Below are 21,370 nucleotides of genomic sequence, written 5' to 3'. Positions count from 1 at the left end.
CCTCTGTTGCTGGTTTCACTTTCAAGGTAGAATGTGTACGAAAACATTTAGTCTGCTATCTCTAATATCCTATTCAAAGTTAATGTTGCATCCTTCCTTTTTTAGCACCTTGCTGCCCCAGCGATTTTAACCCAGTGTTTGTATCTAGTGACACCGTTCAGATTGTCTGGTCTCCTGTCCGTGGTGCTGAAATGTATGAAACCAAAGCTGCTGACTGGCCAAATGAGCTGTTGTGCAATGACACTGCAACAGTTTGTACGCTGTCTGCGCTGCAGTGCAATACTCAATACAATATTACTGTATATTCATTCAGTGAAATCCGGGGCAGCAATACATCCTGTGCATCAAAACATGTGGCGACAGGTATGGTTCTGGTTGGAATGTTGCATTATAGAAAACATGTCATGATAAGAGCTCAAAAGAATTGTTATAGATTGGAAGTATTAAGATAAAGCTACTGTGCATTTGCCACAACGTGCTATCTTATGTAGAAAGGAAGATTCGATGAAATAGCAGTTTTTGTGCATTTGACAATAGTGTCAGGGAAAGGATTCTAGGATAATCTTTGTCCTGAAATGCTTACAGGTCTGACCTTAGGGAAAAGAACACATCACAGGATCCCACTGGGATTGCCTCTGCTTACCATAACATCCTTTCTTTAAAAAAACTTTTTTTTAGGGTGGAGGTGGCTCACTGAAAATAAACATGGTTGCAGATGCCTTCCTTTATTTTTACTTAATTCATTACATTTATATCCCACCCATTTAGTGCTAATGTACTATCCTGAGCAGCTAACAAGAAACCCCAGCTACCCATCCCCACTCACAAGACATAAATACTGAGATCCAAAAGAACATTAAACTCCAAATATCTAAATAAAAAGAAACATGGACAGCCAATCAAAACAATAACCACTTCAGGAAACCACGAGGATGTCACAGGGGTAAGATGTTTCTGAAGTCCTCTTCAAACAATAACGTTTTGACCCATTTTCTGAAGGCCAGAAAACAATAGCTTATATCTGCAGGAAGCACATTGTATAGCTTTGTGGCCAGAACCAAGAAGGCCTGGTTCCTTTGGGGGTTTTCTGGGCCTCTCTAGAGGTGATCACATGCAAACGCAAATCCTGACTGGATCAGCTGGCATAGGTGGACAATCTTAGAGACACCCCATCAGGTAACAAGCTCTCAAACCATTAAGGGCTTTATAAATTAATACCCGCACTTTGAATTTAGCATGGATACAAGGAGCCAATGCAGATTTGCCAGAATGTAGTTGAAAATATGTATCACCCTTGTGCAACAAGGTAGTGCTTAGTCCTAGGTAAAACTCTAAAAGTAGAATGTATCAGGACAACAGGAACAAACTCCACATTATTCCACATTATTAAAATGTGAAACTGCCTATGCTCATAGGATTTCTTTCCATGTTTTGATCAAGGTTAACAATAAGATCAATTCTGCACTGTGCCAGTGTATTTCATTACTGCATAAACATGACTTTCCATTTCTCTTCCTTTCCCCAATCCTATGCAACCCACCCAAAAATGAGCTTCAATGGGTTTCCTAGCCCACCAAAGCACATTTTGAACATGCACAGGGAGTGAGGCCCAGGTCTGCTGACAAAATTGCTTCTGCCAGCAAAGTGTCATTATTGGGTTCTGCCCCTTTCTGCTCTGACTTATCCAGAATCTAAAAGTTGTAAAGCATGGCCATGGGACAGATACGACCTGTGTACTTCACAACTAAAGTACTACACATGGCAATCTGAAGGCAGACTCCTCTAATCCTGTTCTGACCAAGGTCACAAATTACTTAGCGGCATCAGTTGCATTTGTATTTTTTATCTAAAACGAGCAGAGCTAACTTGAGGGTTACTTTCAATTAAAAACATGCATCATTTTCAGTACTTTACTGTTGTTATCACTCTTTTAAGGGGTTACACTGTATTTCAGTGGGAGATCTTCTAAATCAAAATCTGTGGAACTCACCGGAAGTTTGGCAGGCCTGTGTACTAACACAGCACAGTGATTTGTGGCATTGTGCTTTCCTACCCAGAGGCTAAGCATCCAGATCTCTCCAGCCCAACAGCAACAATGACTGCTTTCTTTGGTCAGACAAAACATCAGCTCCAAAGAACAGCACTTGGACCACATGTTTACAATTAGGCCATTAGCAACTCCTCAGATTAAGTGCTCCTCCAAGCAACTGAGCCCAGATGTCTCTGGGCTGCAACTTCTATCATCCCCAAACAAACATCATGCTGGGTATGGCATATGGTAAAACATCTTGAAGATGCTACACTAGAGAAGCCTGAATTAAACCCACTACAACTGATTATATGCAATATGCAGTGCCTGTTTATTTTTAAGATTCCTGGCACATTCATGGTCAATCTTACATAATATATTTGGAAAGGAGAACTCTCTGCAACGGGAGTCAGCCTTTGACAATAATGTCGCACAAGATGAGAATTTACAGAATATGGTACACTGGAGGCATTCAAAAGAAAACTGGACAACCACGTGTCAGTTCTGCTTTGGATTCCTGCACTGAGCAGGGGGATTGAGACCCGATGGCCTTATAGGCCCCTTTCAACTCAATTATTCTGATCCTTTTCTGGGTTTTAATAAGATTGCAGACTACTTATAATAATCTGCAGCTGTTCTAATGCAACATAGCAATCATAAATAAGAAACTAGTTCAAGTGTGCTCTATATAATATCTTTCAGCTCCATGCAGTCCGGAAATAATAAGTGTCTCAAAGGATGCTCTTTCTGTAATTAGTGTGAATTGGCATGCCAATAATGATGAGGCAACATATACAGTCACCGCTAAAGGAGAAGCAGGGAAATGGCAATGCACAAGCTCTGGAAATTCATGTGCTATCTATAATCTTCCCTGTGGGTCCCTCTTCTCTATCAGTGTTGTAGCAAGTACAGATGCCGGACACAGCTTGCCTAGTTACAGTGTTCCTTTAGAGACAGGTAAGTTACAACTTAGTTGTTTTAATGTGCTACCATGCACTTTTTTTGTAATACATGCCTTTTATATCTGCACCCCTGTGTAACTAACTATTCAGATGCTGGATTAACACAATAAAACAGGTGAAAAACATCAATAGGCAAAAAGTCTCACAATTTAAAAAATCTAAAACATCTGGGAGAAATGTGCTTGCCTGGCACCAAGATGTTCAGGTAACCAACCAGTTAGTTGTTGGTGAAAGCGAGTCTCCAAAGATTACCTTAGAGTTCAGACGCGTATGGAAGGAGTCAGGGGTGAAAAACCATTTCAGAGCAAGAGACTATTTGCCCCTATCCTGCACTCCTTGGTGAGCTGGATGATTTGAAGAGCAGTAAGGGAAAAGAAAAAAAAACTAAAAATGGAGTCCCTAATCATTTGATTAAGCTGTTTATTAAACTATCCTATCTTACTGTCTCCTTCAGTATGTCACAGGCATCTTTGTATACAGCTAGTCACTTATTTAAAAAAAGACAATTGAGAAATGAGTTATCAGTTCAGTGAGAAGGCTGAATTAGAGGAGGTATCCACTAAAATACATGAGGGTATCAAATTGAGATAGGCCAGATGAAACAGCTGAAACAATGTTGACTTCTGAATCCAAAATCAAATGCAGCTACGGAATTCTATTTGGTGGCTGTGGCTAGCCATTCAGAATGATCTGGAAAGTAGTACACTGCAAGAAAGTAGAAATGACAATTCACATATTGCCAATGTCATTAGTAAAGAATTTTCCACTAGAATTTCACAAGTAGCATCTTGATACAGGTGTTCTATTTTCAAAGTGGAAACATGATTTTAAAATTTCACCTAATATGCCAAAACATATTATGAATGTAGCACTTCAAATTGCATTTTACTAAGCAAAAGCAGTAACTGTCTCTTTTCTTTTAAGCTCCTTGCTGCCCAACTGATCTTGCAGTAACTGAAGTGACACAATCTGTAACAAACATCAGCTGGTCTGTTGGGACTGGTGCAAAGACATACATAACCATTTTGGAATCACACAGAGGACAAGCCAGGTGTCATACACTCCAGAATTACTGCCTCCTAGGATGCATTACCTGCGGAACCAACTATACGGTGTCTGTCAAAGCAATTAGTGAAACAGGTTTAAGCTCAGATTGTATATATAGAGGATTTTCTTCTAGTAAGTATATGAAAAAGCAGTTTTTAAGACAGATGCACTGTATTTTTAAAAAACTGTCCTTTTAAATGCCTAATTGAAGATTATCCTGAAATCTGAGATTAATGATTATAATGAACCTTTCAAGGGACTATGAAGCCCTTGCCTCTCCATAGGTTTTTCGAAAGAAAAATTCCAACTCCCCGACTAGCCTAAGTAATCACTTACTGCTCCTAGTAAAGCCAGGTGAACCATCTGGGGCATGAAAAGCTACAAGGAGAGTAAGTAGAGGGGCCTGTTCACTTGCTCCAGTCAAATTTCAAGAGGTCCACAACACTGTAGTAAGATTTTTCAGTTGATAAGGGGTGGAGATCAAATGAACTGGAAGTAGACTATCAGTTTTTTTAGCTCTAGTTTATCAGTGTTGGTGCCCAAACTCAGTGCTTCCTTAAATCTCCCTGATAGGCTCCTAGCATATCCTACAGGCACTTACAGATTGACCTTAAACTACAGCAGGGATGGACAACTACAGTCCCCTAAATGCTTTTGGACTGCAGATCTTGTAACTCCTCATTTGCTGGCTAGGGCTATTGGGAATTGAAAGCCAAATTCTAATAATCCATAGTTACCCAGCCCTCTGCTGCAGACCACTTGATATTTTCAAATGGATAGATGAGAGAATTCATCAGAATGCTGGCACCATGAGGTACTGAGGATCTAGGAGTGAAATGACTCCAGTATGGTTTGGCAAGTTATTTCATGAGTACTGTACATCTTTTTGCTTCCGATGCATTTTATTGGTTTGCAAAAGTAGAAAGCTACTTCAGCTGATGCTAGTAATCCTATGCAGAGGTTTCTAAATGCCAATTGTTGGCATTTAGGTAATATACTCTTCCTAAGATATGTAATAGCATACTTTGAGAGAACTCCAACTGCTACTTTAAAAGCACTTTATTTTCACTTGCAAAAGTTCATTAACAAATTTGTTGTTGTCTGACCTAAATGGAAAGACAGACATTGTATTCATAAAAAGCTATCATGTTTTTCCTTTGTTCCTAGGTGCTTGTTGTCCCTCTGGGGTTAAGCTATACAGACTGGGCAACAATGGCATACGAATATACTGGCGAACATCAGAAGGGTCAATAAGCTACAATACAGTTCTATATGGCTCAAAAGAAAATTTCACCTGTACACCCAACATAAACCTTTCATACTGTGACATCACTGAGATACCCTGTGGAGATGTCTATACAGTTGTGGTGTCACCTGTAACAGATCATGCAGGAGCAAAACTTGCATTTTGTCCTAAAAAGATATATTCAGGTAATGACCTAAAGTGCCCTGTTGTAGACAATAAAGAAACTAGAAATTTGCTGGTTAATATATAGTAGAAAATATGACATAGAAGATCTGTGAAACACTTAACAGCACCTCCTCTTAGACCAATTTTCAAATGAGTGTCATGCAGAAACTACCTGAAAGTCTCAGGTGGCTGTTATAAAGAGCTTATACCACAGTCTGTCTCCATACCACTGTCCAACACTCTCCAAATGACAGAATTGGGTGTGATCTAATATATTGAGCTTGTATTTAGTCAAATTTAATTTTCAGTTGCTAGTGCAATTATAAAACATTTGTTCATCCCTAAAGTGCTACAAGAATCTTTTGTCAATTACACAAATTGTGTGCCAACAATCAGGCACCTTTACTGCGAGGTATCTCCAGAAGCTTCAATTAGAGCATGCATATAAACATAAAAGAAATCTGAGATACTATACTGCAATACTTGCAGCAGGAGAGTCCTAAAGTGGTGGGCATGGTTTGACAATGTTTCCTGTGTTTGTACGAATGTAAAGGAGACATAGATTTATCTGTACCTAGTTTGCAGTTGCCAATCTTTAGCCACACAAACAACAAAGCAGTCATTTTATTTACACAATTGCTATTATAGCTCTATCCATTTTTTTGCTATTGTTTAACCCAGCATGGTTTCATATACTAGCTCTTTCCATCTGATGGTCTGCAGTTAAAATCCTGATGCCAGTGTAGAAAACCAACCATCCAGAAAGATCAATTACATTTTCCTTAAATTATTAAAAGATCAGTAAATTTTTTCTGAATTATTCCATGAAACCTTTTGAAAGCACAAAATACTGTTTCCAGCTTTTTAGTATTTATCATTTTGTGTTTTATTCTATAGTAACATGTTCTGGGAGTTCAGTAGGAATGGGTAAGTGAATGTGGCTGTGTTCTCTTCCCCATTAGCCAGATTGATGTTACTTTCGCTAGAAGTCTCCTAAAATTTCTTTAGTATTATAACCAGAAAATTCAGTTTCTCTAAGGTCAAATCCTTATTTTTACAACAGATTCCTGTTGTAAAAAGTATCAAAGTCAAGAATATTCATCTGTAATTCCAAGAATAATTCTACATAGTTTGATAGACAATATAAAAATTATTGTCTGTTTTTACATGTCTAGTTAGATGGAGTGTACATTGCACTCTGAAACTGCTAAAAACTGTTCTAACCTACAAATCTGATAGCAGTTTTGAATTCAAAGCTGTTTAGCTAACATGTAAGTGGAGGAAATGAACTCCCCCCCTCAAAAGGAAATAAAGAGCTGCAGTAACAAAATCCTGTCTCTTGCCTGTAAGAAATTTGCTCCTAAGGCAAAAAAATGTTATTTAGTAAAGAATGATTATATCCAAGAGGTGGCTAAATTAAAATATCTGAAACTACTTTGTATAGCGCTCTTCATGAAAACATCTCTTAGCACCATGTTTCTATGTGACTGCTAGCAGCCCTTCAGGCTAGTCTTTGCCCATTTCAGATGGGGAAAGCCCTTTACAGTATTGTTTAATCTTAAAACAATCTGAAATCCCCATCTGATGTTAAAATAAGTTACTACCAAAAATATTGCTCAGTCAGGCTAAATTAACTTCGTTCAAACTTTATAATTTCTCAGTGATTTACAGAGGACGAAGAAATGCAATTCACTAGGTGCTACAGAAAAAAAACAACTGAAAAAAGCAGGTAAGACTATCACTGCAGACATTTTGTCTGGACTTGCATTCCATTTTTTCATTATGTCTTTCAATTCATGGCTCTGTGACACTTTTGTTTACTCTCTCTACTGTATCCCTCCATCTGAGTGCTTCAACAGTCCAGTCAGTGCCTTCTGTTCCCTGTGACTAATCAAACTCTACTTGTTCTATTCCTAACAGGATACGAGGCAGAAATACCAGCTGTAAAACAACCAGCTACCATAAAATGGAGGATGGAGATCCTATCTTCACTACATTAAGCTTTAACATTAATTACTTGATGCTCACTGAAGAGAGTAAAATTTAGCAAAGCTGGTAAAAATGTTTCAACCTGAACTCCATTATAAACATGCTTTGCATGCTGAACTATCAAGTATTTGTTACTGTTCTATTCATAGGCTATGCAATGTACTCTTTAAGCTGATATTATTGATGAATAGAAGCCCTGGCAATGAACCGGGGATAGCCACAAATAAATTAATCCAGTCTTTATTCCAGAGATTTTATATTTCTTATACAGGTCACTAGAACAAATCTATGAAACAGATATGAACTTCTGTGATATGATTTTGTTTTCAATACTGCATGTTGACATTATCTCACAAGTAACCAGTGTTTAAAAAATGAAGCTACTTTTCTTGTGGCTAGAGGGAAATTCTTCAGCTCAGGCAATGATTACACACCTTTGTAAAAAGAAAGGGCTTTAAAAAAGAACTGTATGAAGATGCTTTCAGTGTGTCTTTTACTTATAAAAATGTTTGGAAGCTGAAACTGAAGCTTGCTGATTGACCTACATTTGTCTTCCTGCCTTTCCCTATTTAGCATCATTTATCACTTAGCCTAGTGTTGCTTCTTCAGTGAAAGGACTGTGGTATATTTTAAATGAAATACTTAGGGATATTGTATTGAAAATGTTTTACATGAGTAACACACGCTAATCAGCAAATCTATGTGGATATGACATATAGGCTTACCAGTCTTAGCAGTGGCACTACAAGGTAAAACTGACTCCAGCACCGACACAAACCTCGGCAAAACCTTAACCCCTTAAATTGCTACCTCTTTTGAAAGACCTACTCTAAATGTAACACTTTCTTGAGTTTCACAAATAAATTTTAAATGTTTTCCCAAGACAAGATGTACAAATGGACACAAAAATTCTAGAACTGTAACCTTCATGGATGTTGAATGCACACAAATACTTTAGATATAATACACGTTCAAGACCCATCCTTAAAAAGCTTCTGCCATACTGTTAAGCAAAGCACAGCCATGCTAATTCAAAGATAGAAACCATAATTCCACATCTATAAAACAAAGTAGAATTAGTGGCAGTTTTATTGCCATATACAAATTTAACCAACATGGCAAACCATGCCGAAGGGATTAGAACAGTTCCAGGACGTATGTACAGATTGTACATAAACTTGAACAATTTTTAAAAAACGCACACACAGATTTGCATCATGAATTTAACTAAACAAATGGGCTGGAATAATCAACGCATTTAATGGGATTAGAAAGGCACTTCCCTACTTAAAATAGGAAATGACAATCTGCAGCCTAGAGGGAGGTTGAGTGCTCATCAACTACTGCACAATCTCAACTTCAAGAAAAAAATAAGCAAGGATTTAAAACATTTATGGGATTCAATGTGATCCATTTCTGAACATTCATACAGTCTCGTCTTTGTTTTTAGATTGTTTTTCCTGATTCTCGCATTCTGTACTTTGGCTCCTTTGATGATCGTGTTTGTCTGAGTGGTCCTTATCACTGTGGTCATGTTTATGGGAACGTTCTTTGCTTTTACTACGTTTTCGAGATTTCTCTTTACTGGGACTATGATCTCGTTTCCGGGACTTTTCGCTGCTATCAGTTCTTCCTCTGCTTCTGCTTCTACTTCGCTTGTTTGATTTTTCTTTACTTTCACTTTTGTGTTTACTTGACTTCTCTTTACTCCTGCTTCTACTGTGCTTTCCTGCATTCCTGCTCACGCTTCTACTCCTATGCTTCCGATCCCTACTTCGGCTCCTGCTATGCTTCTTTTCCTTCTTGGAATCTCTTTTCTCATCCCTATGCTTCCTTTCATCTTTGTCATCTTTGTGCCTCCTCTCATCTATTTCACTCTTACTTTTTCGGTCTTTTGATTTTTCTCTAGAACGATCTTTTGATCGCTCTCTGTCTCTCTCAACTCCTCTGTCTTTATCATGGTCACGCTCCTTCCTCCTACTTCGTTCATTTTCCTTCTCCCGCTCTCTCTCTCTTCTGTCACCTTTTCGGTCACGACTTCGACTTCTGTGCCTCTCTCGGCTTCTGCTTCTCCTACGTTCCAATGCCCGATCAGAACTTCGGGATCGGCGTCTCTCCCTCTCTCTCTCCTTGGCTTCTCTTTCTAGTCTTTGCCGTTCCCTTTCCCTTTCCAATTCTCTATCAAAACTGGATGATCCACGGCCTTCCCGATGACGACTTCTGCTTCTTGATCTTCTAGGTGACCTCCTGGGACTCAAGGATCTCCTTGGGGACCTACATGAAAACAAATACTTAAGAAATTAAGCATTTCCATCAGGGGTTTCAGCAAGGGAATTTAACTTTTCCTTATTTTATAATTTTCATTCAATGTTGCTATAACCACCATCTACGTAAACAATTTTTTTAATCAATTCAAATGTTTTTGCATGAATCTTGATTAGCTGTATTACAGCTTGTAATATGTGTAGGAGGAATGGGCAAAATACAGGCTGCAATATTTTGATAGACCACTACTTAATATGCGCTTGTTGCTGAGATTCCTGCAAAGAATATTAGATGACGTGAACCTTCACCCAATCCAATAAATCAAAAGCACATGCTCAGGACCACCTAGAGCAGATTATGAATACCTTAATCTCTTTGTGCTGAAATATGCCTCCTCATGTTATAATTGTGAAATACTAGTAGAACACAGGAATCATGACTAGTTTCAATCTATTACAGATATAAAGGCCAAGATCATGCATCAATTTAAATTTCACTCAAGCCACAAACACAGAGATACACCACAGTACAGCTCATCTGTCATGTAAGAATTGTACTACTATCCTTATAAATGTAAATAAATAACACAAAGCTGTTTCACTGCCCTAGACTGCTGTGCATATGCTGTTTAATTAGCCATCTGTGCTAAAGAAATCAGAAAAAATCTTAATGAAAAATTATTTCCATTAAAGCACTATTTTGTAAAGTTAATATATAACCTTGAACGTCTACGCTCTGCATGTCTGTCTACTTCTTCGACTCCTTCTTTGCCATCTTTCTTGATCTTTCTAGGTCTGGCTTTAATTTGTTGATCAATGTTCTTCTGCACTGGTACAGGAATCCTTGGAAATAATGTAGAGAACCATTCCAGCTTAGTAAGGAAGGAGCGCAGCATCTCTCCAATCGTCATGACGCAGCCACCACCTGCTTTCACATCCAAGTCCTTTAAAAAAACAAATATAAAACACAACACAGATTCTGATTGTGAGAAACCATTAAAATTTAATTAGAAATAAATGCTATTCTATTGATTGCCATCTTGCAAGTTTCAAATATGATGGCTTAGAGGATTTTTTTTTTTTTTTTTGCTGGTATACAAGTTTCCTCAGAATGTCAATTCCTGTACCTCTGAATTTAGCCATATGTTACAGGCCAGGAGTTGGCTTTAAGGCATATGCATGCAGGTGAATACTAACCCTGCAGCTAAATAGTAAAGGGTCAATTTCTCAACAGGTTAATGTGAAATCCCCTTACATTGTTGGTTTGTATGCTGTTATTCCTGTTCTGTTCTGCCACAAAATAGAACGTAGGTTGTTCTAAATTAATCTCTCATTATCAAGGACCATGGTCATAACCTGACACTGTGGCCTAACCACATTCAGGATGACTTCATCTCCTGTCTAAAAATGACCAGAAAAGGCTGTAGTACCATATGGACCCTACCTAAATTGGAAGCAATAGCAAACCAACTGCCATGAAGCAGTGAGGTTTCTAATTTTGTTATGCAAAAAATAAATAAAGTAACAAATAATTGGAAACGCATAATCCATGATGACCAGTGTCTCGGAAAAGGGTCATTACCGCATGAAGGCCTTCTTGCTATGCCCTCTCACAGCTCAGGACATGTTAGTCAGCTATTGTCAGGCCCAAACCTATAGTGCAAGCATACAAGGAAAGTGAGATTTGTTATCTAAAAAGGAACAAAAAATCTAAATGTAAAACGGCTTGCACTCACACACATTTACGTGTTCAGATACATAGATTTTTTTCCAAATAAAATCATTGCATAGAGATCTAAAGAAGAAAATGACATATTAGCGTAAAAGTAGTACCTGAAAGGTACCTACAGAATATAGTATCACTGAAGTAGTTGATGCATTAACAACATTTAAACAGATGCATTAAGAGAGAACACCAAATTGCTCTGACATCTATCTTCAACAGCAGCAAATTGGGGAAAATGTAATACATGGAAGTAATCTTTCTGTATAGCCAGTTTTAGAGAGTTCTATGAGAAACAGGATGCAAAACTAGCCGTGAATCAGTTTTTGTACAGGAACCAAGAATGCCACTGTATAATGCCAAATTATGAAGTAGTGGAGTCAAAATACATATCAATTTGCCATACATCAGAGAAGCATATTAAAAAACTGGTAACCTAGAAAGGGCATTGCCTATTATAAGCCAAATATTAAAGAGAACAATTCCACAGAAATCTTTTTTTTTTTTTTTTTTTTTTTTTTTTTTTTTTTTTTTTTGGGTATGAGCTCCAAATGTTATAGTGGCCATAATTAGTGGAACATGCTATTATTTATTACCTGAAATTCTGTTTCTTAGAAGAGTAAGTCACAACCAGAGCAGACCCATTTGAATTAGTGGGAATTTGGTGAGTCAGCTCCTCCCTAAGTTCTCATTCAATTGGGCCTACTGTAGCAGCAACATACTACCCTAAGCAACAGAATTTCAGTGATCAATATGAAATTTTCTAAATAGATAAAAGGCACTCAGGACAAAGTCTACAAGCTAAGAAATGACAGTAATGTCATGTGAATGCTGACTTCAAAGAGAATTCATATTAACATAGAACATTAACAGTGGAGGAAATTAACTCTTCAACTGGACTCCATGAAGCCTCCAAAACATGACTGAAAATTTTAAAAATTTAAGAGCAATTGGTGTATTTAATGGTCAGTGCTTGCAGCATCATTGAGCGTTCAGAAGTTCCCACATGCCTATGAACAGCAAATACCCCACCAATTCCTTTCTTAAAATATTAACCATTTGCTTATTTCCACTTTATTCTGCTGATTTCATCCCTGATTTTTCTGGCTTAAAAATGGCACTCCTCAAACTATAGTCATCTCTCTAACAATGCAGTCCTTGCCCACTTCCCACAATCATATTGATGATACATTAAATGCACTTCCAACATATTTGAAATTCATAAGAATGCCCTTCAATTCCTGTTTATGCTAAGTTTGCAAACCATTCAATATGAGAAAGGTCTTATGCAACTAAAAATACTTCTGAATTGCAATGCTTTTTAACCTATAGAAATTTATCTAAAACTATGTTTACAAGAAGTCAGAAAAGAAAAGAAAAAAGAAAATAAATTATTACCCTTGTTGACATACCTCCTCATCATCAAGAAAGGATTCAAACCAGTCCCATAAATCTGTTGGAGGCTGTGTGTACCTTGAAGTACAAAGAAATAGTGTAAATTAAACAATGTTTTCAATGAACAAAATTCAGTGACAGGACTGAATACTGCTACTTACCTAATATACATGAATCCAAGAGCCCTAATATATGGGGAGTCTGTATGAGTTATTAGTCCCATCACTTGCTTACGGGTAAGCTTCAAGGTAAACAGCTTGTACAGGAGGCAAAAGGCTGTAGACACTATACCTCCAGTTCCAACACCACGCACCTTTAGACATGAACAACAACAAGGAACAACCTGAGTGTAACACAATTTTACTTTTAATGTCATCACACAAAATACAGTTGTTTTTCTTCATTTGTGAAACCAACTGATTTGTAATACAATAGTGGGCAACTACATTACAATATACGGAAGATCATAAACCTCATGTCGGCATTAGGGCAAAGATCCTACTGAGACTTGACTAGACAAAAGGTCTGCCTGCAAAGTAAAGCATGATCATGCTGCTTGAACAGATATTGCCACTATGCAAGCAGAGCTTCCTACTGGCTTAATCTTCTGCAAGGAGAAGCAGCAACAACAGTTACTACAACTAGCTTTTAATAAATTCTTCCCTACACACTTGCACAAATGTTATGTTATTTACGCTGCATTGCACAAGCACTTCAACTGAACAGGATTCTGGCCTGGGTCTGCAATAATCTTTTCACATGGTGAAACACTAGATTTAGTCTTTCCCTCCCTTAAACGAGCAGTACCACAGCCCACAATCCAAGTAGAAATATGCATGTTTGCATAGTCCAACTGGATAACAAAGAGGTCCATCCTGCCTGAAAATGTTTTTGCCTTTAAAAAGAGAAAAATGCACCTCTGGAGAGTCAACAGGAACAGCATAACAGCATTCTCCTTAAGAACTGAGTGTGGATTGGATCCCCCATCCCCACAAATAAGAAGTGAACTTTCAGTCACTTCCAGTTTTGAAAATAAAAATTCTACATACAAGATGTAGGCACACAAAATGTCCACATGTTACACAGCAAGGCTTGCTGTCAGCATAGTGATGTAAGCACACACACACATATATATATAAATATAAAACTAGCACTTACAACTGGAAGGAAAGATCACCTGCAGTTTTTTTTATCTATTCTTCTACTAAACCAAGCTGATTTTAAAAAATCTCAACCCCACAAATAATAAATTGCCATCAGTGACAGCAACTATCCACTCAGCTTGCAACACTGGAATTTTTCATATGTGCGGTATTACACAAATCGTTAGCTAGCATAAAGAAAACTTTTAAGAATTCAGAAGGCACGTACTTCTACTTACCCCTCCGCACATCCCTGTCTGGCCTGCTGTTTTTCTGCTCCCTTTCTCCCAAGGCTCAATATGTGTGACCTACAAATAGGAAACCAATTAATCAAGCACATCGTAATTCTAAATTAACAGTCAATGTGAATAAATTTGCACTTCTGAAATAATGCTATTTCAATAAATCATGCACCAGAATTTACCACACTGAATCATACACAATGCCGGATTACTAGTAAAATCTCAAATTAGTAATAGTGATAAAAAATGCACATCACCAGAAAACCCAAGCATTAATGTAGACTGGTTTAGACTGTATCCGGAAAAAATCTCAGGCTAACTTTGCAGAAGAATCTTATCATTTATGAACAATTATAAAACTAGCATATTCAGGCAGCCATATAAAATTCAGTAATTAACAGTTTAGAATAATCTGCCTGTAACAATAATGCTTATCTTTGAAAATCCTTGATGGATGCAGTCTTCAGAATTGGGGGCTTGGAAACAAACACCCTCAGTTTGAAATTCCTTAGCCCATTTCAAAGAATGAATGGATTGGGGGGGGGGGGACTTGGCGGCTTGATTCTTCAGGTTCTCCCAGAGGAGGCTTCATTTGTTTTTGCGGCTTTAGTTATCAGTCCTTTTATAAACATAAAAGGGACTGGTACTTTCAGATTATTTCATTTCTGTTTCTCCCATTTGCATTCTCACACTTGTCCAAAGACTTAAAGGATCCTTAAAATGTTACAAAAAGTAACAGCAAGGTAGGCAACAGAGAACCTGTTTAAAAGTCATAAGAAAACAGTAAATCTGCTTAAAAAACAGGAACAAGAAGGGCCATTTACAGTAAACCAACCAAATACCACTTTTAAAAAATGTAATAAGGAAAACACATACACCGGGAGGGGAAACAGCAAAATAAAGGAAAACAAACGAACAAACACTATCCTCTCTCCCAAAAAAAGCTAATAAAAGTAAGAGAGTAAATGCTGCCAGACCCACAAACCAAAATAACTAGAATATAAAGAGGAGAGATTTCTCTCTCCTCACCATTGGTCTCATCTCTTGAGCCCATCACTAGAAGACAGCAAAAATAATTCAGAAAAGAAATGGGGGCTGGGGGGCAGAGGGGAAAAATCTCCAATAGAGAAGTTGTCCCCAAAAACAATCCCCTGGCTGTGGCAGAAATCACGCCTCAGAAATGGGAGAGGGAGTATTGAAAACATCCAGAGAAAAAAGATCCACGTGCACAGAGAGCCTAATTATGATAAAAGCAGGCCATGGAGCTCACTCAAAGTGAGAGAGTGAAAAAAGTACAGTGGACCCTTGACTTACAGATGGCTTGACTTACAGACTTTTTGAGTTACAGACTTCTCTGGCCGCAAAATTTAGGTTTCACTTGCAGACTGAGATTTGACTTACAGACCAGAAAAAAAACCAAAATGGAACAGAAACGGCCTGTTACGGGATTAATCGGTTTTCAATGCACTGTAGGTCAATGGAGACTTGACTTACAGACTTTTTGACTTGAGAACCGCCTTCCAATACGGATTAAGTTCTCAAGTCAAGACCCCACTGTACATTCTTTACTGGGTGCCAAACAATCCACTCCTTCTACACCTCAAAATTTCCTATCCTTCACTCCTGAAGTTCTGACTGGTTGTTGAGAGCAGTCCTCTGTACACTACAGTGGTGCTTCGCTTAACAAGCGCACCGTTTAATGACGAATTCGCATAGCGACGCGTTTTTTGCGTTTTAATAGGGAAAACATTGCATTGCAATGATCGGTAAGCGTTTTGCTTACTGATCTTCGCATTGTGATGTTTTTTAAACAGCTGATCGGCGGTTCCAAAATGGCCGCCCGCAGCGTTTTTGCGCCCTGCCCTCACTTACCGGGCAGCAAAAATGGCGGCCAGATCGAGGATTCCCCGCATAGCGGTGAGTTTTCGCCCCAATAGGAACGCATTAAACCCGTTTTAATGCGTTCCTATGGGGTCCCCCCCGCATAGCGACGTTAATCATGGAATGGATTAATGCCGCTATGAGGGGCACCACTGTATTTTGATTAAGATTTTCCTGGGCAATCTGACAGACAAGAGGTGAAGGAAAGGGCAAATAAAAGAAGAAAATATTTTTAAAAAACTTACGTTTCTGTGACCCTGTTTCATTAAAATTAAGCATCTGGAATTCAGAAGCTTGTTATGCAAAGTTGATAAAGTAAAGCAAAGCATGCTGCTTATATAGTGTGCCCATAGCGCTTCAAGCACCCTCTGGGCAGTTTTCAAGTTAGTTATGCAGGCTACACATTAGGAATGATGAGTCACCCTTCAGCCGGCTACCTGGGATTGAATCCCAGGTCATGAGCACAGTTTTAGCTGCAGTACACCAGTTTAACCAACTGCTACTGAAGGAGGTTATAGCTGGCTCACTCAATTACTAGTGTATTTTCTATGCCATGATGCTGATACAGAACTAGCAGCACTACATAATATGTTTGGAGGCAGTGATGGGTCTTGAGGAGAAACTTGGGCTCCAGCCCAGTCTTGATGATGCTACCAGGAGCACAAAAAAGGCTAAACTTTGGCTCACAACTGCCTTTTAAAAAAGAATAAATCATATCTTAATAGCCCATCCTCAGAGTCCATTCTGGAATCAGACAGGCCTTGTCTGTGCCTAGTTAAAACTAGAAACTATTGAGTTCACATACAAATATAATTTCAGAATTTCTCTATTCCTCTTGAATCAGAGAGAACACAGCACTATAAAAGGATAAACCCTTCATAAGAAAAAATAATAATGCTGCTACTCTTCTGTCCTTCCGTTGTATATTAACACACTATAATGGCTATTTAACAATTTACAACCAAGTTTTCATACTGATGAAAAAAATCTAAATAATGCATTAAATCAATCCACCTTCAAACTGAAGTGACTGCTTAAACAAACAGAAAGCTAGCATCAGATAGGGATATTTGAAGAATCTGCAACTGAAACAATCCTTAGCTGACAGGTGGACAATAGAGATGGGGTATTCGTATTCGACTATCCCCGCATAGGTGGACATAACGAGGGTCCAGCCCCTGGGGCCAGACCGCACACTCACCTTCCGCTGTTGCCGCAAGCTCTGCACTACTTTCCTATTGTTCCAAAGCTCGTGGTCTGCGAGCTAATCTTCAACCTTGAAGTGAGGCTCAGCTTCCCACCTCCTGCCAGGATTGGCTTGCAGACCGCGAGTTCCGGAAGGGAGCACAGAGCTTGAGGCAACAGCAGAAGGTGGGCTGGACCCTCATTATGTCCACCTGTACTGGACAATAATTTAATTCTTCACCAGATCTTCTTGGAATGTCTTGGATTCTACCTCATAATGAGAAGATTCTATTGAGAGGATTTCCCAAACCACTTTTGAAGTTAAACTATAAGAAAAAATAAAATTTATTTTATTTTAAAATATGACTAACCTATTTAAATTAAAATAAAGCTTGAAAATGACACCTATTTAAATAGCTAGGCTTGCAACTTTCAATAATAATCATGTACCATCAAATCAATTCTGACTTGTGACCCTTTTCAGGGTTTTCCAAGGTTTACTGTTGAGCGGAGAGAAATTTTGTGGCCCCAACCAAAGGGATGAAATGTTTACAAATATGTAGGAAGGACTCCATATGGCCGCCTTCTCAGCTTTGGCTGCGGGGGGGGGGGGAGTAGTAGTAGTGATCCAGCGACTTATGGCTCATGTGCCCACAGAGAGGGCACTGTGTGCCAGCTGTGGCACATGTGCCATAGGTTCGCCATCACTGCCGTAGACTATCCAATGGTTCAAAAGATAACTAACAATTCTGTAACTGATTCTCCCTATATATTACAACTAGTATACAATTAATTATCTGTTGTACACTTTTTAAATTGCATTTTGTATATTTTAGCCATATGTTTTATGAGGTGGTCATGCAACCGTAATAAATTAATTCATTAATTCATTCAACTATATTCAATCCAAAGGGTAAAGACTTCCTTGTCTCTTGTACTAAAGAAAAGATTTCAGAAAATGGAAGTGGGAGAGCCTAATTTTAGCACAGAGCTAAGTATATTTAAGAATCCATTGAATTTCTACTTAGGTTGCAAAGAAGACTGCCAATGTAATCTTGTTTCAAGCCTATTTAGAACTATAGTCCATTAATTTCAACAAAGTTTATTCCCAGGTAAGTGTACAGGATTGCAGATTTAGTCCATATCAAGTTCTTTCCCAAACTACTTTTGAAGTTAAGCTGGAATAATAATAAAATTTATACTATTTTAAAATGTGACTATAACCTTTGATGGCAAATAGCTCATATTTCATATTGTGTTGTGTACGTGATCATAAAGACAACATACACAATGCAGACTTCAGGTCTATCCTTGTGTACTTACTCAGATTCAAACACACACATTCACTGAAAAAGACCAGTGGCTCAGTACTGGCAGGAAGGTGAGGAGCAAGCCAGTTTCAAAGAGTTTGCAGGCTCCACACATGATTCCCTACACCAGGAATCTTTCCACCTTTGTTTCAAAGCTGTAAATATCTTACATAAAGTAAGAAAACTAGCTGATAGAAAATATCCCAGGTTGCAAGATTTTATTTTCCTTGTTGCTGAATACTAAATGAAACCCACACTGCAAAAACTCAATAGGTTCCACTCACAGCATCAAAAATGCACAGGACATTAGCATCTCATTTTGAACTGTGAAACATTATTAGAGTTAGGCTCAAATCCTCATTCAGTCAATAAGATCACTCAATCCAACTTCCCACACTAAGCTGTTGAAAAGGTAAGATCAGGGAGAATGATACTGTATACTCTAGCTTGAACTCTACAGAAGATGGGATACAAATGTAGCACATAAATACTTCAGTCATGTATCATTTTAGATCAGGGTCTCCAACTTTTAAGGCTAACTGATACAATTTTGATTGTGTCATGGATGCTCATACAAAAATGGCTACCAGTACCCATTTTAAATAAGGCAAACAAATGAGGCCTGGAAACATAAGGACAAAGTAGAAGTGAAGTCTAAAACCCAAAAGTCTTCTGTAGCCACAGCTTTCAGCTCTAACACTTACTTCAAATAAACCCTATTCATATGTTCAAGATGATATTTAAAGAAACATAAGTAGGAAAGTGTTCATTTTGCACTCTCCAAAATGATAAACTAAAAAGAAATGTGACAGACTGTGAAACTCCTTTCTATGTAATCAAGGATCCTTTCTTTAGACAGTCAATGGAAAGGGAAATCAGTGGAAAGGAAATGCACCCCTCCTTACATGTCATTACAGACATTTCATGAACACATAAGAAAGGTTAAGAGGCAAACAAGGTTCAAACAAATTTAGTTTTAAAAACTGTTAATAAGTAAGCAAAGGTGGAAGGCACCAATTGTCAAATCATCTATCTGCCCAGAAAGAACAAAATACTCTTTCAATGGGGAGCAAACTGGTAATGTTCAAAGCAGCATACTCAGAAATTTAGGCAGAACATTCACTTTCAGTACTGATCTCCCAGATGAATAATGTGAGGGGTTGTACATCACAGCAAAATAAACAAGCTAACACTCTCCAAACAAAACAATAAGCAAGAAAAATACACATATTCACAGAGCGCAAGCCAAATTCCCTTTAGCCCTCACCATGGTACTCTTACCACTATCTCTACGTTCTTGCACCCAAGAAAGTCTCCATTACCATCCCTACCACCATTATCTTTTGCTTTCATGTAGGTGTCCCTCAAAATAGTGCTGAACTACAGTTGCTCACCAATTTAAATTTTCAAAAATGTTTCTCAGATCCCATTAGTGGAAACAGATTGTGCAGATCAACAGTCCACTCCTCCTTTTTATTTTTTAAGTTGAAAAAATTAATATATACAAAATCAGCAAGGGTAACAACTCTAGCTGGTGCTAAGAGAAGTGTCTGCCAGCACTTTGGTGCCCCTGGTATAGGTTTGAGAAACTGTTTTGCATCTTTTTGGGTGGAGAAAAGAGAAAATAAATATAATGCTCTGTATAAAAAAGGATTTGGAAAGGCTTTTTAAAGCACCAGGACTAAAAAAAAACCAGCCACTTTCCAAAGTTCTTATTTCTTGTTCATTTTAAAAGCACATAAAGAGTACAAGAGCAGAGGCTGGCAATACAATTTCATACTGAACCCAAGGCTTACAGCGTTCTGGGGGGGGGGAGAGTAGCGTTAGGGCTAATTCATCACCCCTCACCTCCTCACTGGGTAATTTGATTAAAAGTCGAAAAAATCTCCCTCCCCCCAAAGAACGGAAATTTGAATCGGTTTGGTTCAAGCGCAGAACTTTGGACCCACTTCTTGCTGAAAGCCTACCCTCTCCCGACAGTCCCATCGGCCGCTCTGGACAGCATGGCAAGACACGTGGTGAAGGCCTCGCCACGGGTTTTGTGGCCGACAAATTCTTATCTTTAAGGGAACGGGCGCATTTTTGTAGGACAGCCGCGGAGGAGCCTTGGGCCCTCGCAAAAAAAAAAAACACCATGACGGGGAAAATAAAACCCTACTCCCTCGTTCCTTACTGTTGGCTGTGCGGGAAAGGATGGAAGGAGGCCAAACCATCTGGGGAACCACAGCTCTATTTGAGGGCACGGATAGTGGTGAGACGATGCTTGAAGGCGGGGCGGCCGAACCGGGGAGGCAACGCCGAGAACCCGCGATCTCCCCTCTGCTTTCACCACGTCCTCCTGAGGCCTTCCTTCCCGCGGCGCCCGCTCACCTTGAAGTAAATCTCGTCGACCACCTCGTGGTACGTCTTGAGCTCGTAGAGCTGCACTTTGAAGTAAGGCGAGGAGAGGATGTTGGTGAGGATCATGGGGTTGAGGTTCATGGTCTTCTCGTTCCCCCACAGAGGGAGGACGTTGCCTTGCTTGCCCGAGGCGGCCGGCTTGGGGCCCGCGCTCTGGAGGGGCAGAGGGGGCGACAGCACGACGGCTCCGGCCTGCGGGTTCGGCGCCTGGGCCGCCTGGTGCGGCGGCGGCTGGTGCGGCGGCGGGTGGCAGTTGCCGGCGCCCACCACCGGACAGTTGTTGGCCATGGCGCCGCCGGCCACGAACGGTCTGTTTGCGCCGAAAACAGCGGGCCCACCGGAGCAAGGCGGGCGGAAGCCTCCCAGCTTGAACCCAGCCGAACAAGCGCC

The 21,370-nt window shown here is 39.2% G+C and overlaps 2 protein-coding genes across 2 annotated transcripts in view; one reads left to right on the top strand and one right to left on the bottom strand.

Moving 5' to 3' along the window:
- The window catches only part of FNDC7 (fibronectin type III domain containing 7), a 21,966-nt gene extending 14,001 nt beyond the window's left edge, over positions 1 to 7,965 (top strand). The window contains exons 8-13 of the mRNA XM_072998056.2: positions 106 to 363; positions 2,732 to 2,986; positions 3,916 to 4,170; positions 5,206 to 5,469; positions 6,347 to 6,376; positions 7,111 to 7,965. Coding sequence (XP_072854157.2) covers positions 106 to 363; positions 2,732 to 2,986; positions 3,916 to 4,170; positions 5,206 to 5,469; positions 6,347 to 6,376; positions 7,111 to 7,145 — 1,097 coding nt within the window. The 3' untranslated portion in view covers positions 7,146 to 7,965. The remainder of the gene's footprint in view (positions 1 to 105; positions 364 to 2,731; positions 2,987 to 3,915; positions 4,171 to 5,205; positions 5,470 to 6,346; positions 6,377 to 7,110) is intronic.
- Positions 7,663 to 21,370, bottom strand: PRPF38B (pre-mRNA processing factor 38B). The gene is made up of 6 exons (XM_020784629.3): positions 20,951 to 21,370; positions 14,202 to 14,270; positions 12,982 to 13,133; positions 12,838 to 12,898; positions 10,423 to 10,646; positions 7,663 to 9,712 (listed from the first exon to the last, which is right to left on the bottom strand). Exons 1-6 carry the CDS (start codon positions 21,266 to 21,268, stop codon positions 8,863 to 8,865), a joined length of 1,674 nt encoding a protein of 557 aa, XP_020640288.3. The 5' UTR covers positions 21,269 to 21,370; the 3' UTR covers positions 7,663 to 8,862.

Source organism: Pogona vitticeps, chromosome 4 (assembly GCF_051106095.1).
Source record: "Pogona vitticeps strain Pit_001003342236 chromosome 4, PviZW2.1, whole genome shotgun sequence".
Taxonomy (NCBI): domain Eukaryota; kingdom Metazoa; phylum Chordata; class Lepidosauria; order Squamata; family Agamidae; genus Pogona; species Pogona vitticeps.
The sequence above is the reverse complement of the archived record's forward strand: the minus strand, read 5'-3'. Positions and strand labels throughout refer to the sequence as shown.